The 15,002-nt window shown below is 37.3% G+C and overlaps 1 protein-coding gene across 1 annotated transcript in view; it reads left to right on the forward strand.

Moving 5' to 3' along the window:
• Nucleotides 1–15,002, forward strand: part of LOC135215745 (cytoplasmic polyadenylation element-binding protein 1-like) — an 82,184-nt gene that overhangs the window by 6,092 nt on the left and 61,090 nt on the right. Inside the window, exon 2 of the mRNA XM_064250700.1 lies at nucleotides 10,146–10,222. Within this exon, the coding sequence (XP_064106770.1) occupies nucleotides 10,146–10,222 (77 nt within the window). The remainder of the gene's footprint in view (nucleotides 1–10,145; nucleotides 10,223–15,002) is intronic.

Below are 15,002 nucleotides of genomic sequence, written 5' to 3' on the forward strand. Positions count from 1 at the left end.
AAGTTGTATGCAACCATCATAAATGAAAAAAATATCATCATATATAAATATTGGAATATGACAGCGTGAAAAAAATTATATAATTGTATACAAATCGCGCTGTGAGCAAAACTGTTGAAGCGGAGTTAATTTTTCCGTTGTATTGTACACTAAATTGCAATCATTCTGGTACATAACAAATTGTAAAACGATCAAAGCAACAGAAAAACGAAAAAGTATTATCACATAAATGAAAATATTGTGCTAGAGACTTCCCGTTTGTTGCAAAATGAAGGTAATTGATTGAATATTACTAGACTGTAAGTGTTGAAGCTTACAATTGCAGTTTTCGACCATTTCGGTCTAGTTAAAGTTGACCGAAGGTCGAATCTTTGCTATTTATCGTTATTTATATGAAAATATTTCAACACTGATAAAAGCTACAACCATGAGTTATTTTTTGTTGTATTCTACATGAAATTGCGCACATTTTCATATATAAAACTTTATGTAACTGCTAATATAAAACGGTGCAAACATTACTACAATCGGACGAAAGACTTACCAATTTTTTTGGCAGTTACCGAGCGGACGTAAAGAAAGTTTAAAAAAAAAATTCACCATAAATCAAAATATTGTGCTAGAGACTTCCAATTTGTTGCAAAATGAAGGTAATTTATTAAATATTACTAGAATGTAAGAGTTTTAGCTAACAATTACGTTTTTCGACCATTTCAGTCGAGTCAAAGTTGACTGTTAGTTGAAATTTTGGCACTTATTGTGAATTATATGAAAATATATCAAAACTGATGAAAAGCTACAACCATGGGTGGTTTGTTGTATATATTCTACATGAAATTGTGCACATTTTCATATATAAAACTTTATGTAACGGCTAATGTAAAACAATGCAAACATTACAACAATCGGACGAAAGAATTTTTTTTCGGCAGTTACTGCGCGGACGTAAGGAAAAAGCTTTTTAAAAAAAATTCACCATAAATCAAAAGATTGTGCCAGAGACTTCCAATTTGTTGCAAAAAGAAGGTAAATGATTGAATATTACTAGAATGTAAGAGTTTTAGCTTATAATTGCTATTTTCGACCATTTTGGTAGAGTCAAAGTTGACCAAAGGTTGAAATTTTGGCACTTATCGTTATTTATATATTTCAAAACTGATAAAAGCTACAACCATGGGTTGTTATTTGTTGTATTCTACATGAAATTGCACATATTTTCATATGTTAAAACTTTATGTAACGGCTAATATAAAACTCTGCAAACATTACGACAATCGGACGAAAGACTTTCCGATTTTTTTGGCAGTTACCGCACGGACGTAAGGAAAAAGTTTTTTTAAAAATTCACCATAAATCGAAATATTGTGCCAGAGACTTCCAATTTGTTGCAAAATAAAGGTAAATGATTGAATATTACTATAATGTAAGTGTGTGAGTTTATAATTGCCTTTTTTGACCATTTTGGTAGAGTCAAAGTTGACCAAAGGTTGAGATTTTGGCACTTGTTATTTATATGAAAATATTTCAAAACTGATAAAAGCTACAACCATGGGTTGTTCATTGTTATATTCTACATGAAATTGCGTACATTTTCATATAGAAAACTATGTAACGTCTAATAAAAAATGGTGCAAAAATTACATCAATATGACGAAATAATATTTGAGATGTCTCTCATGCTTTTTAGTGCAAGAAGAAAGAAATAATTTCTGAGATGTGTCGCTGGTGCTTTTTAGTGCAAGAAGAAAAAAATTCGCTCATGCGCGCCTGGGTAACACTTGTAAACAAAATAAGAGCTTGATCCGTGAACTCCCAGCATCCCTCAAGGCACGTGATTCAAAATTTTTCGCCAAGTAGGCCTATAATTATATTTCCTCGAATATTGAAAATAACTTTTTTGCGTTGACGTATCATATGTCAATTAAGCACCCAACAGACTATTTTTGTCGACGTATAATATGTTCAATAGGCGTTTAAGTGTTAACCTAGGCTAGCCTATATTAGATTCGGTTGTCTAAACTACTTGAATCCCTAATAAAATTCAATGTAGGCAGAGTGTTCTTCCTTTGTATTGCACATCATTTTGTTACAACTACTACCGTAAATGCTTTTTTTGTCTTTTTTTTTTTTTTTTCTGGCTATACCTGTTGTGTAGGCTATACTTGCACAGATCTATCTTGAGCCCTGATGTAGGCTATACTTTCAAAGGCCCGCCTTGAGCCCTTTTACTTTCAGAACTAACCTATTCATCCTTTTGTTGTTCCAACATGGCACATTGCTGGATGATTGCTGGTTTGAGCATGCTGAAGGCATTCAGTTTGAGTTGAGACTGTCTTTGACTTACGATTTCTGTGTATAAGACGACCTTTAAATCCTAAGATTCATCCCTAAGAATTGGGGTTCGTCTTATAGTACAATTCTAAAAATCAAACCTTGAATTCTAAGATGTGTAACAATAGGCTGACCTCTGCCTTGGTGTATAGCTTAACCTGAAGATTCACATTGAAATAAACTGATAGTAATGGTAATAAAACCATTTTTACTGTATATATTATTGGCATATCTTTATACTAAATAGCTTATTTGAGGAAAATTCTAAATCAATAAAATTAACTTTTATTTATGTGATCCCAGCTGAGAAAATGTAAACATCGAGTTATGGTTGCTCGAAGGGCAACCTTTATCTTCCAGGTAACCTTTTGGAAACTTCAGTGGTAGTGTAATTTCTGCAATAATAACATTTGAGATAACTATTAATTTTTCATTAAAAGTTTCACATGCATATCACAAGATTGCATACCACATTCTCTCACACCCCCGAATAGCTAGAATCCATGAATAGTTAGAACCCCTATAAAATCACTTAAAACTGCTTAGTTCAAACTTGAGCAAAACCTTCTAAAAATACTTTTAGTACAGTGGTACCTCAACATACGAAAGTCTCAACTTACGAAAAATTCAAGTTATGAAAGCAAATACGAAGATTATTTTGGCTCTACATAAAAAATAATTCAGGTTACAAAAGGTGGTTGCTGTAAAGTCCCGAGATTCACCCGGACCGCCGAAAACCATTTTAAAACTCGTGCGCCGCCTATTGAGTAGACTCGCCATCATCCTCCCGCTCTCCCATTGGTTCCTGATGCTAGTCACCGCCATAAGATCCTGCTCTCCTATTGGTCAGCATCTCTCCCATCGTGCTTTACATAAAGGCGTTCTTCTTCAGCCATTGCTTCGCACTAGCGTTTTTGTATGCACGCGGAATTCGTTCGTTCACATTTAGTTTGTTAGCGTATATTCGTGTTAGTGATTTCATTGTACTACTTTATCGTGTTGTGAGAACTTAATTAGTATACTACATAACTTAAATACGTGCAGTATAGTCATGCATCCCAAGAAAGTTGCTGAAGTTCACGGAAAGAAGAGGATGCTTTCTATGGAGACAAAAATGGAGATTATCAAGAAGTATGAAGCTGGCATGCAGTTGTGTGATCGCTAAGGAATACGGATGAAATCCGTCGACGATAGGCACCATCCTTAGGCAGAAGGAAGCCATCAAAGGAGCTACACCTTCCAAGGGCGTGACTTATTTTGTCCAACAAGAGGAGCCATGTGCATGATGAGATGGAGAGGCTGCTTCTTCTATGGATCGAGGACAAAGAAATCGCTGGCGATACGATAACAGAGACGGCAATCTGCCAGAAGGCCAGCGCTATTTTCGGCGGTTTGATTGCCCAGGCCGAAGACAACGGAGGAGAAAGGACATCAACGGCAACCCCAGACTTCAAGGCTTCTCGGGGGTGGTTTGATAAATTCCGTAAACGGACTTGCATCCATTCAGTGGTGAAGAAATGGAAATTTTGTAAAAAAAGAAAAAAAAGAAAAAAAAAGTAAAAATACACTTTATTAACAGATATGTAGTACATATTAATAGTATACAGGCGGTCCCCGGGTTACGACGGTTCCGGCTTACGACGTTCCGAGGTTACGACGCTTTTTCTTAAATATTCAATGGAAAAATCCGTCCTGGGTTACGACGCTTGTTCCGAGGTTACGACGCTGACGCTTCCGACGCTCCGAGTTAACGACGCTTTTAAAAAACGCATACTATGATAAAAATCCTTTATAGTTTAGCACAGTATATTAATAAAAATAAGTTTCTGGTTAGATTACAACAAAAATTTTGAGATTATGATGATTTTCGACACTTTTTATGTTGTATTTTTCTATGTTTTTTAGTGACGCCTCATATGCGGAACTAGTTTCCGAGCGAATGAATACATACTAGTTTACATATAACAGTCCAAAAGCGCAAATAATGAAAAAATCATTGCTTGTTTCCAGTAATAATAACAAAACGAAGTTTCTGGTTAGATTACAACGCAAATTCCAAGTATCCAAAGAGAGACATTATCCAGTAATTTGATCAGAGAGAGAGAGTGAGAGAGAGAGAGAGAGAGAGAGAGAGAGAGATAGAGAGAGAGAGAGAGAGAGAGGGCGATCTTCCGACGCTCCGAGTTAAGGACAGAGAAGTGTTCGTTTCGTTATAAAACGGCCTCTGACTCATGCCAGTAAATGTTTTGTTGATACTATAATATAAGCCTATTTAAAGATACGTTTACTTTAATTAGTCTATATGATATGTAAATAGTAATCAACTGTTCTTGTAGCCCTCAATATTTGGCAAAATCGAAGTATCCAAAGAGAGACATTATCCAGTACGTAATTTGATCAGAGAGAGAGAGAGAGAGACGCTTTGGCAACAATGGTTTCGGGGGTTTTTATAGCTTCCTTCTGCTTGATGATCGTGGATATTGTAGAAGATTTCGACCATACTCGTTTGCCAAATCGACGATACGAACGCCACATTCATGCTTTGCTATAATTTCATGTTTTGCTTCCATCGAAATCATTTTCTTGGGTTTTTTCTTATCACCTGCTTTGTCTTTAGCTTTGAGACCCATGGTTAATAATAAAATAGACAAAATAACACGAAAAATAGGCGCAAATACAACTAACTAAACAACGACGTGTTAACATGCAGCACCAACAAACAAACAGACTGAACGCCATTTATCGGTCGCCTATACAACTAACACTCATCGCAAAATCGTATCTCAAATATTTCGTTGTATATCAAAGCTTGTATTTTCGCAAATTTTCTGTTGTATCTCAAACATTCGTATATTAGGGCAATCGTATGTCAAGTTTCCAATGTAATTTGATCAGAGAGAGAGAGAGAGAGAGAGAGAGACGCTTTGGCAACAATGGTCTCGGGGATTGACGTAACGTTTATTTTCTGAACAGATAGGACAGAGAAGTGTTAGTTTCATTAAACAGCCTCTGACTCATGGCAGGAAATGTTTTGTTGATACTAATATATAAGCCTATTTAAAGATACATTTACTTTAATTAGTCTATATGATACGTAAATAGTAATCAGCTGTTCTTGTAGCCCTCAAGATTTTGCAAAATCACTCCAGGTTGTACATAAAACTTCAAGAATGTAGTGTCACCAGAGGATTACAATAGTTTTTACCTTCAAGAACCAGCATTCTTTTATGAAAATAACTCCAGGTTGTACATAATACTACAGGAAACAGTAGTGTAACCAAAGGATTACAAGTAAGGTTTTTATAACTTTTTATTAGTTTAAGACATATTTCCAAGCGTCGTTCCGGCTTACGACGGGTCTCAAGAACGGAACCCCCGTCGTAACCCGGGGACTGCCTGTATATGTAGTTTAAGTTAGGTATTGAATGGTCCAAATTGTTGTATTTCATTGTTTATTGGTCAATTTAGCTTTTTTCTAAAATTTACTGGGGTGTTTTTGTAGGGCTTGGAACAAATTAGGCAATTTACATGTAAAATGTGGTTCAAGATACGAAAAACTTGGGTTACAAAGGCCACCTCGGACGGATTAATTTCGTATCCTGAGGTACCACTGTACCTGTTTTTTTTTAGTACTTTATTACAAAAAGTGCATTTAATCATGAAATTGATATGAAAATACAGTAATTTGTGGATATTTATCATTGGAAAATAATGTGAATATGCAAATTTTCCACGAATAATGGATATATACGGTCCATAGAGAAATCCGTGAATGTGAGAGTGCAAATCTCAAGAATGTGAAGAAGGGGGGTCCACTGTATCCATATCAGCCAGTGAAGAGCAATAAGTAAGTGGACATTATGTCGTGACAAGTGACATTGTGCTTTTAGGCCAGTAGCAATCTTTATCTCTCACTTGAACACAAAGTGAAAGCACATCACTTAACATGTCATGAATGGTTCTCTTGTTCATTACTTTTCTAATGATTGATACCGGTACATCATCAGTTTAATAGTGTATGGTAGGTGCTTGGTGATAGTGTTTTTTGTAAGCTCTTGCTATTAGTAGAAATGTACACATCATTGTGATTTTTTGCCCACATATCAACAATAGTCTTTTATTCAGAGGAGCACACAATGGATACATATAATGTATAGCTATAGGTTTAAGTAAACTAATGTAGTTTGTTTCACCAATAGATAACTGGCTCGCTTACTGTATTCTGTTAGGTAGACACTGCAACAAAGCCTTGTGCTTGGGGGAATGCATTGCTTATCACAAACACCACAAATAATTCAAACAAGTGACTGATCATGCATGACTTTACAAAGAGGATGACAAATGATGAAAGATATGTTTATGATGCATGTGCCCATCAGCCAATAAAAATGAAAAGAAATCAGTGACATATACATTTCCCCTAATAGCTAAAAAGCTTACCAACAAAATTAAAAAAGTGCATGCCTACCAAGCACCTACCATATGCCATTGATATGATGCATCCATATCAGTCAGGAAAAGCAATAAACAAAGTAACATTTTATGACGAGTGAAGTAGTGACTGTGTTTTTACACAGACTGAAAGAAGCAGAGATTATTTTCTTGAAAGCTCTACGTTTAAAAGCGCAATGTCAGAGCACCTCAGGGCGTGGTTGGTATGGTGTTGGCGTACCACCTCAATGACCGCGAGTTCGACTCTTGCATTCCATTGAGTTTGTGAGAGATGTGTATTTCTGGTGATAGAAGTTCTCTCTCGACGTGGTTCGGAAGTCTCATAAAGCTGTTGGTCCCATTACTGAATAACCTCTGGTTCCATGCAACATAAAACTACGTACGATACAAAAAAACAAAAGCACACTGTCAATTGGAATGACCTCTTTGTTTATTGCTGTTTACTGATTCATCATCAGTTTATTAAGTGTAATAGTGTATGATAGGTAATCCTGCCAAACATAATTTATGACCAAATTACAAACCTGAAAAATGTGAAGTTTATACTTTAATACGCACTGGTAGATACATAATACCATATCCGTACTGGTAGATACATAATACCATTTGATATGGTGGGGGCCAGGGTGACCGGAAAGAAAAGTGCAGAAGTTATCATATTTCTGAAAATCTTAAGGTGTGAGAGCTAGTGAAGGTGATCCACTTTTAACTATATCCCAATGTTAAAATCTAAGTGAGGTATAACTTGCCTATGAACAGAGTTCCAGTTCATGTCTACATGCAACTTTCAGTTGCTTCTCCTTTCCCCTTGTTTGTTATTCTAGAACTGTTGTAAATGCAGTACTTGACAAGATATTAGGCTGCTGAGTTTCAAGAGGCCTAATGTCTTGTCGAATTTTGAAGGAACGGAAAAGTTGGGAAGATATTTCGTCAGTGCATTAGGCTGCTTACGCCACGTTAAGAAAGGGGTGGAGCTTAGACACTCGACAATGAGAGAGCTCTCAGTCACGCGTTTTGAGGTTTTAATAAGAGCTTGTATATATTTTTTGTTCAGTGCTCCCACTGCAATTTTTGCCTACCACTTATCACTGTATTGCCCCCTTTGACCTTAATATGGGCCAAGATGGTGATTTGAGTCAACAGGTAGTAGAGATGTGTGTTGAAGCAATCTGACCTTAAAACAAAGCAGATATTGGATCAGCTGGGTGTGAGGTGTTCAATTTGACGATGGGTTGTCAAATTTAACGAAGGTGGCAACCATGACATTCTGTCAGAAAAAGTTCCCTGGCATGCCTAAGAAGACTTCTGATTAAAGTTTAACTGTTTTAAGTGTCAAAAGAAAGTAATTGATGCTTAAGAACAGTCAAACTTTGATCAGAGGTCTTCATAGGCATACAGCATGGTCCCGAAATGTGTGCTCGTGTTGTGCGATTCCCCTTTTATGCGGTCGCTAGTTCTCAAAAATAGGTATTCCTGTATCTGCGAAGCCGTTCAAAGTCTGCAAGTCACGCGTCAAAAAATATATCAAATCTATTGTCTTCAAGTATATGTGGTGGTTATGAGAGAGAGATTTCCTGCTCAGCCATTGGGTAAGACGGAAGGCTCCGCCACATGCGTTTGTTACGTCATGGTTCACAAAGCCTTCCTTTTGCAGAACAACTCTTCACGGAGGATGAGATAGAGGAGTTTGAAGGTTAACTTGCCAGAGGATGGGTAGAGGAAATTCCTCCCAAAAGGTACTGTGGATCGACCAAATTCTTACGTAATTGGGAACCGTACTGCACCAGGGCGCTTTTTCTGAGACAGAATTTCATTATTGCCACCTTTATTAAATCTGGCAACCAAGTGTCAAACTGAACGCCGCCTCACACCCATTGATCCTATATCTGCTTTGTTTTAAGGCCAGATTGCTTCAATGCACATATCTCTGTTATTGTCTGTTGACTCAAATCACTGTCTTGAAAATCACTGTCTTGACCCATATTAAGGTCGTAGGGAAGAATAAAATATGTGGTAGGCAAAAATTGTGATGGGAGTGCTGACCAAAAAATATATACAGCCGCTTATTAAACCTCCGAACAAGTGACTTGAGCGCTCTCTCCTTGTCAAGTATCTATGGTTTCCGTCTTTTTTTACATGGTGTAAGCAGCCTAATGGACTGACAAAATTTCTTCATAACTTTTCTGTTCCTTTAAAATTCAACTTAGGCCTAATATCTTGAGTACTGTAGCTAATGTTGCAGCTAGAAATTATATGCTAGTATCATTTCCTTAGCTTGTCATTTTTTTTAATGATGATGAGCTGCTTATTATTTACACATGTTTTCTGTACGTAGTACATGTGTTTAAAATTGCCACTGTGGCAATAGATATTATTTTTATGATAGCAGTAAATAATTTTTTTTAATACTGTATATAATCTTGTAACACTATCTCATGTATCGTGCTACCCCCAAATTTTCAAGCATAAAAAATCTTGTGTATCTCTTGTATCATGCGAGGTCCTTATTTGAGAGATCAACTTTTTGTGTAAATGCCTATAGCCATAAAGAACCAAATGAGAAACAGCTGTTTTGTTATGAACCGAATTAGAGATAACAGCCGTTTTGCTTACATTTCAACTATTGTATGGTAGCATACTATGATGTTATTTGTTATAGATGGCGTTAAGAAGAATAGGATTGATACATTTTAGCAGTACTGTACTGTATACCTCTTACTTGCTAAGGAGAAAAGATCAGCTAGGAAATATAATGCAGAATTGAAGCTGAGAAATTCAGCTGAGAAAACTAGTGATGTTCAAGCTGCTAATGACTATAAATTATGAATCGGCAACATTGATGAAACTCACCTAAACTTCGATGTCCCATTAAACTCTACCGTAAATAAAATTGGAGAGAGAAGTTTTTAATCAAAACTAATGCGTTTGAAAGAATGCATTTTACTCTTTTATTTTTGAAGTGTTTGGCAGAAGGGATGAAACTTAACTGGTTATCTTTAAGTGGAAATTGATGCTTAAACAAAAATTCCTGAATGGTATCGTTGTTTCATGAAAACCTAAACAATTCAAATTTTGCATGATTGCTTATTGTATTTTACTGTACAATAGTAATAAGAGAACACTATGTACAATATTATTGGATACAGTGAAGTTAAGCATAACTTTTTAAAAGATATATGGAAAAGATTCATAATATGCTAATTTTATATTGTATATGATGTAACCACCTTAAAATTGGTTTCAAAATTAGAGCTTTTAAAGTCAGATAATATGCGAGTGTATACTGTCTCTTAATTTATATATTGGAAGCTTTCACTAAAATTGCTATTGCTCAAACTTAATCTGTATTCCTAACCTTACAGTGATGTGTGATGCTACTTGCACCTGGAGTGGACAGCTGCCTCCTAAGATTTACAAAAACCCCATTTACTCCTGCAAAGTAAGTTTGACTTGAAGGTCACAGGACTTGACTATTATATGTAGTATTTGTGAAAGTATTTCATAATTTGAAATTCCTTGTTGGTAGTGAGGTTAGAACTCTTGACATAATATTTTTCTTAAACATTAGAATTTTTGCAGTCTCACATTCTTGGCTTTAAATGTTTTAACAATGAATGAGGTTGGTTTTCTGTGCTTGCTGCCAAAGGTATAAAAAATAAAAATAAACCTGATCTGAAAACAGGTTCTGATGGCTATACTACTGATACAAAAACATGGCTACTTCAAAATTCATTTCCTGCAAGTATCAGCTCTTTTTTTTTATAATTCTCATAAAAATTTTGTGACAAAGCAGGCAAAATAAGTTATAAGTTGGATTGAAAGTAATCTCATTCTGATGATTGAGGTTAGTGTATGGAGTCAAATTTGGTTCTAAAATTATTGGGACCGGTGAATACTACTATTTTTTTTTTTATTCATAATAAACAGGCCTTCTAGACGGCTATGCAGTGCAAAGCAGAATTAATTGATGTATGAGAGAAAATGCTTAAAGAAGTTTTGTTGATGTTGAGTATCATTGCTGCTGCTCAACTGTGTAAGGTTTGATTCTGTTTTTTGGTCAACTTGGCTGTCCCCAGTTTACTTGTTGGTCATGGTAACTGCACTTGCATAGTGATATTCATGATTAAGCAGTCTGTATATAAATTTACTTACTATGAGAGGAAGGTGGTTTTGGTGTTAGTTTATTTCCTCCAATATTGCCTGACGTCTGCAGCAGGCATCATTCCAAAAATAATGTGGAGCCCGAAAAAATGCGCCATGTCCGTGAGGTTGCAGTCCCGCCAGTGATATGACAACGTCGTCCGCAGTTCTTCACGGCAGTACTGAGTGTAATCCGTCGTCTCTGCAACCAGGTATTCCAGCAATTTCCGTGTCGGGAACAGCTGAATGAACCCCAGTGCAGTGAGGGGAACAGGTACGGTCAGTCCAGGTGCTGCCATGAATGGGTACATGTTAGGTGGGGTGGGGGTCCTCCAACCACCCCTCATCACTTTCTGACGAACGGCCTTCACCTAGGTTGGCGCGATGTTGCAACCTTCTACGGGCCCTTAAAACCACCATTAACCAAAACTTGGCAATTTAAGGCACCGATAAATGGTTATTGGCGCCATAAGCACCCATATGGTGCCAGACTAGCCTCATCCGGATAGCCGATAACCAAGTCCGCTGATAATCAGGACTGTTGTACTAACACGCGAGTTGCTCATTCACAGAGAAATAAAGGTAGTGTTTCATGAGAGAACACGGGATGCTTTGTTTGGACACTTGATATGAGACCTACCGAATGCCTAGTCACAAGGTGGGTCCTGGAAGGAGTGTTTCTGGGTGTAGAAATCTAGGGATACAGGCAGTTCCTGGTTATCGGCAGTCTCTGTTAATGGCGATCTGGTTTTATTAAATTTAGTGATTTATGGGGCCATAACGGGTCGAGTTCTGGTTATCGGCGCCATAAGATGCCTTATGGTGCCATAAGGGTGCTTATGGCGCCATAACTAGTTTTCGGCATAAGCGCCATTATGGCACCATAAATTGCCGGATTTTGGTTATTGGTGGTTTTCACTTATCGGCACACCCCTGGGAACAAAACCCCTGCCGATAACCAGACACTGCCTATATGTACAAAACCAAAGTCAAAATTTCATTGGAAAAAGTCTATGAAAGCTGAATCATACAAAATCCATGGTTTGACTGTATCATGCATCAAAAACTGTTGGTCAACAACAGTTAAAATAATTTAATTTGCCTTATGTGTATAGCACATTAAGTGAAAAAAAATGTTTGACATAAAATTTCCTAAGGTATAATTTAAACTAACATTCCTTTAGTATAACTGTAAATACATTTCCCTTTTTTTATTATAGCTTTAGAAATACACTTTATCTGAATGAGTTTTATGAAAAAGAAAAAAAATATTGAAGACCTCCATCATTGTCAGTCACAGCTTTATCAAATTTGGCATTGAATGTGTGTACTAACATTGACAATAATTATTCATCCCTCTTTTTGGTCTTGGTGATTCCCAGGCTGATAGACAATTTGATCAGGGCAGGTTTGGTTTTTGTCCCAGGATCCCATTCCCTTACCATTTGTCCCCAAAGATTTTCAAATGGATTGAAGGCGAGAGATTTTGCCAGCCAGTCCATACATTAACATTTTTCTGTTCAGCAAACCATTCACTGACCACTTTTGAGTTATGAACAGAGTTGTTGTCCATCACAAGGTAGACTGGCAAATGATCCAGTAGTAGAAGAGTCCTTGCCAATGGGATGAGGAATTCTGCTGTCTGGTTCAACGCTTGGTGATGGGAATCGGCTCCCCTGAACTACTACAGCCATCCATCCCCAGAATCCTGCTGAAATTCTTCCACTTCCTTCCAACCCAGAATAAGACATGATAGGGGTGGGTGGAGGTATATGGAGATATATAACAGTGACAAGACCAGTGTTAATGTATGGAGCAGAAACATGGGTTCTAAGAAGAAAAGAAGTAAAGCTTGAGAGAACAGAAATGAGAATGCTGAGGTGTATTATGGGAATATCGCTGCTTGAGAGATTGGAAAATTATGAATGGGCATGTGTTGAAGATGGATGATGAGGAGGGAGTGAAGAGGGCCTGGGAGGAACCTGTTAGAGGAAGAAGATCGAGGGAAACAGACAATTAGATGGCAAGATAAAGTGAAGGAAGATATGGAGAGAAGAGGTTTGGTGGAGGATGATGCCTTTGATAGAAGACAGTGGAGAAGGCGCATCAGGCAACCAACCCCTTAATGTAGAGATAATGTTGGGAAAGAAGAAGAGGGGTGGGTAGAGGTGGGCATTCAGTTGTAAGACATGAGGTTTGTTAACTAGGAAAAATACAAATTAATGAAAAATGTCATTTGTTCATATGCTGAACAAACCTTCGGTCTTAACATTAGGACAGACTCGCACTTGGAGGGAGTTGTGAGAATCCTGAACTCATTGGAGGTTCTGCACACCTGATCATTGGGCTCTCGAGAGAGAGTAAGGGACGGAATGAGAGTGATTTAGATAATGAGTGGGGACAGGTAGGTAGAAAGAAGGGTAAGAAGAGTGTAATCAAGAGCATGGATGTTAGTATGGAAGTTGATTAGTTTTAATCGGAAGAGGTTAAGAGGGATCAGAGTGGAGGTAGTGAAAGTGAGAGTGAGCAGGAAGTACAAAAGGCTGTGTATATGAGAGAGGTACCCCGATGTGCACAATACAAGGAATATTGTAGTAGGGTTTTAGGGGACTTTTTTTTAAGGAATAAAAGTATTTTGAGGCTAAGTATGGGGATAACAAAGAGTCTGGGCAAGAGAGTTAGGTAACTTCTTGATGGATAAAGAGGATAAAGAGTAACATTGGATATAGGAGGAAGGCTGATTTTGAAGAGGCAAGAATGAATGTTGGCGAGTCATCGTCGATGTGTGTGTGCAGGTTGGAAACATTATCTAGGAAAAAGTTTTGGAACGAAGGGATAAATGAATGAGGAGTTAGTGCAAAAGTTGTTGGTCACTGTACCAGAGAGCGTTTAAAAAGTATAAATCCAAAACGTAAGGAGAAAATGAGATGGAGGAATGAAAGTGCAAAAGTTGTTGGCCACTGTACCAGAGAGCGTTTACAGAGTATAAATCCAAAACGTAAGGAGAAAATGAGATGGAGGAATGAAAGGTTGACATGGAACGACATTTTAGAAATAGTAGAGGATTATGAATTAGATAGTTTTATTAAAGCGTAGAAGTGTTTAGTGTTAGGACTGAAGTAGCTGAGGGTATACTAGAGTGTAAGAGCTATAGGGAGGCAGTTTTAGAAGGGCTGAGATGAATGGCAGAGTGAGTAGTTGATAGGAGTGTGAGAGCAAGTAACGTAAGTACATGCAGTCCCCGGGTTACGACGGGTTCGGCTTACGACGTTCCGAGGTCAAGGTGCTTTTCAATTATATTCATCAGAAATTATTTCTAGGGATACAACGCCTACAGCGCTGCTCTGGCAGATGAAATATGACCAAAAATGCAAAATAATCAATATTTGAAGGTATTTTTGTTTTTTGATGAAAAATGCAATAAGAATGCAGTTTACATAGTTTTCAATGCACCCAAAGCATTAAAAGTAAGTTTTGTTCATGAAAATTACCTGTCAGATATATAGCTGTATTTTCTGAAGTCCGACAGAATTTAAAAAACTTCCGACACACGCAGTGGTCGGCCAGGTGGTTAGTACCCATTCCCGCCGCTGGGAGGCGGGTATCAGGAACCATTCCCATTTTCTATTCATAATTTTTCTGTCGCCGGTGCTGAGAACACCTGTTTTCAGTACCTCCGGCTTAGGATTTTGGAAACTTCATTGCCGCTAAGTATCCTAATTGTCTTTTAATTTATTTACTTGGATTTGTGGCTAGGCATACGCTATCTTTGATTTGAATTTGATTCATTTTTGCATAAGATATCTGAATCTAGTTAGGCTAGTTTCAGAGGGTGTTGTCTGCAAAGATAGGGTGTGGCTACCGAAAGCTTCGGTAGATCCGCACTTGGTATGCACGAGGGGTATGGGTCTTGCTTCTTTGTTGAGATTTGTCATGTAAGGAGTGTGAGACTTTGTCTAATTCCGTAAGGAAGACGTATGATTCGTATGTACGCAATTAATCAGTAAACATGTCTAATTCCGTAAGGAAAAAGTATGATTCGTATGTACGCAATTAATCAGTAAACAAAAGTCAGGGTA

This window comes from Macrobrachium nipponense, chromosome 5, assembly GCF_015104395.2.
Source record: "Macrobrachium nipponense isolate FS-2020 chromosome 5, ASM1510439v2, whole genome shotgun sequence".
Classification (NCBI taxonomy): domain Eukaryota; kingdom Metazoa; phylum Arthropoda; class Malacostraca; order Decapoda; family Palaemonidae; genus Macrobrachium; species Macrobrachium nipponense.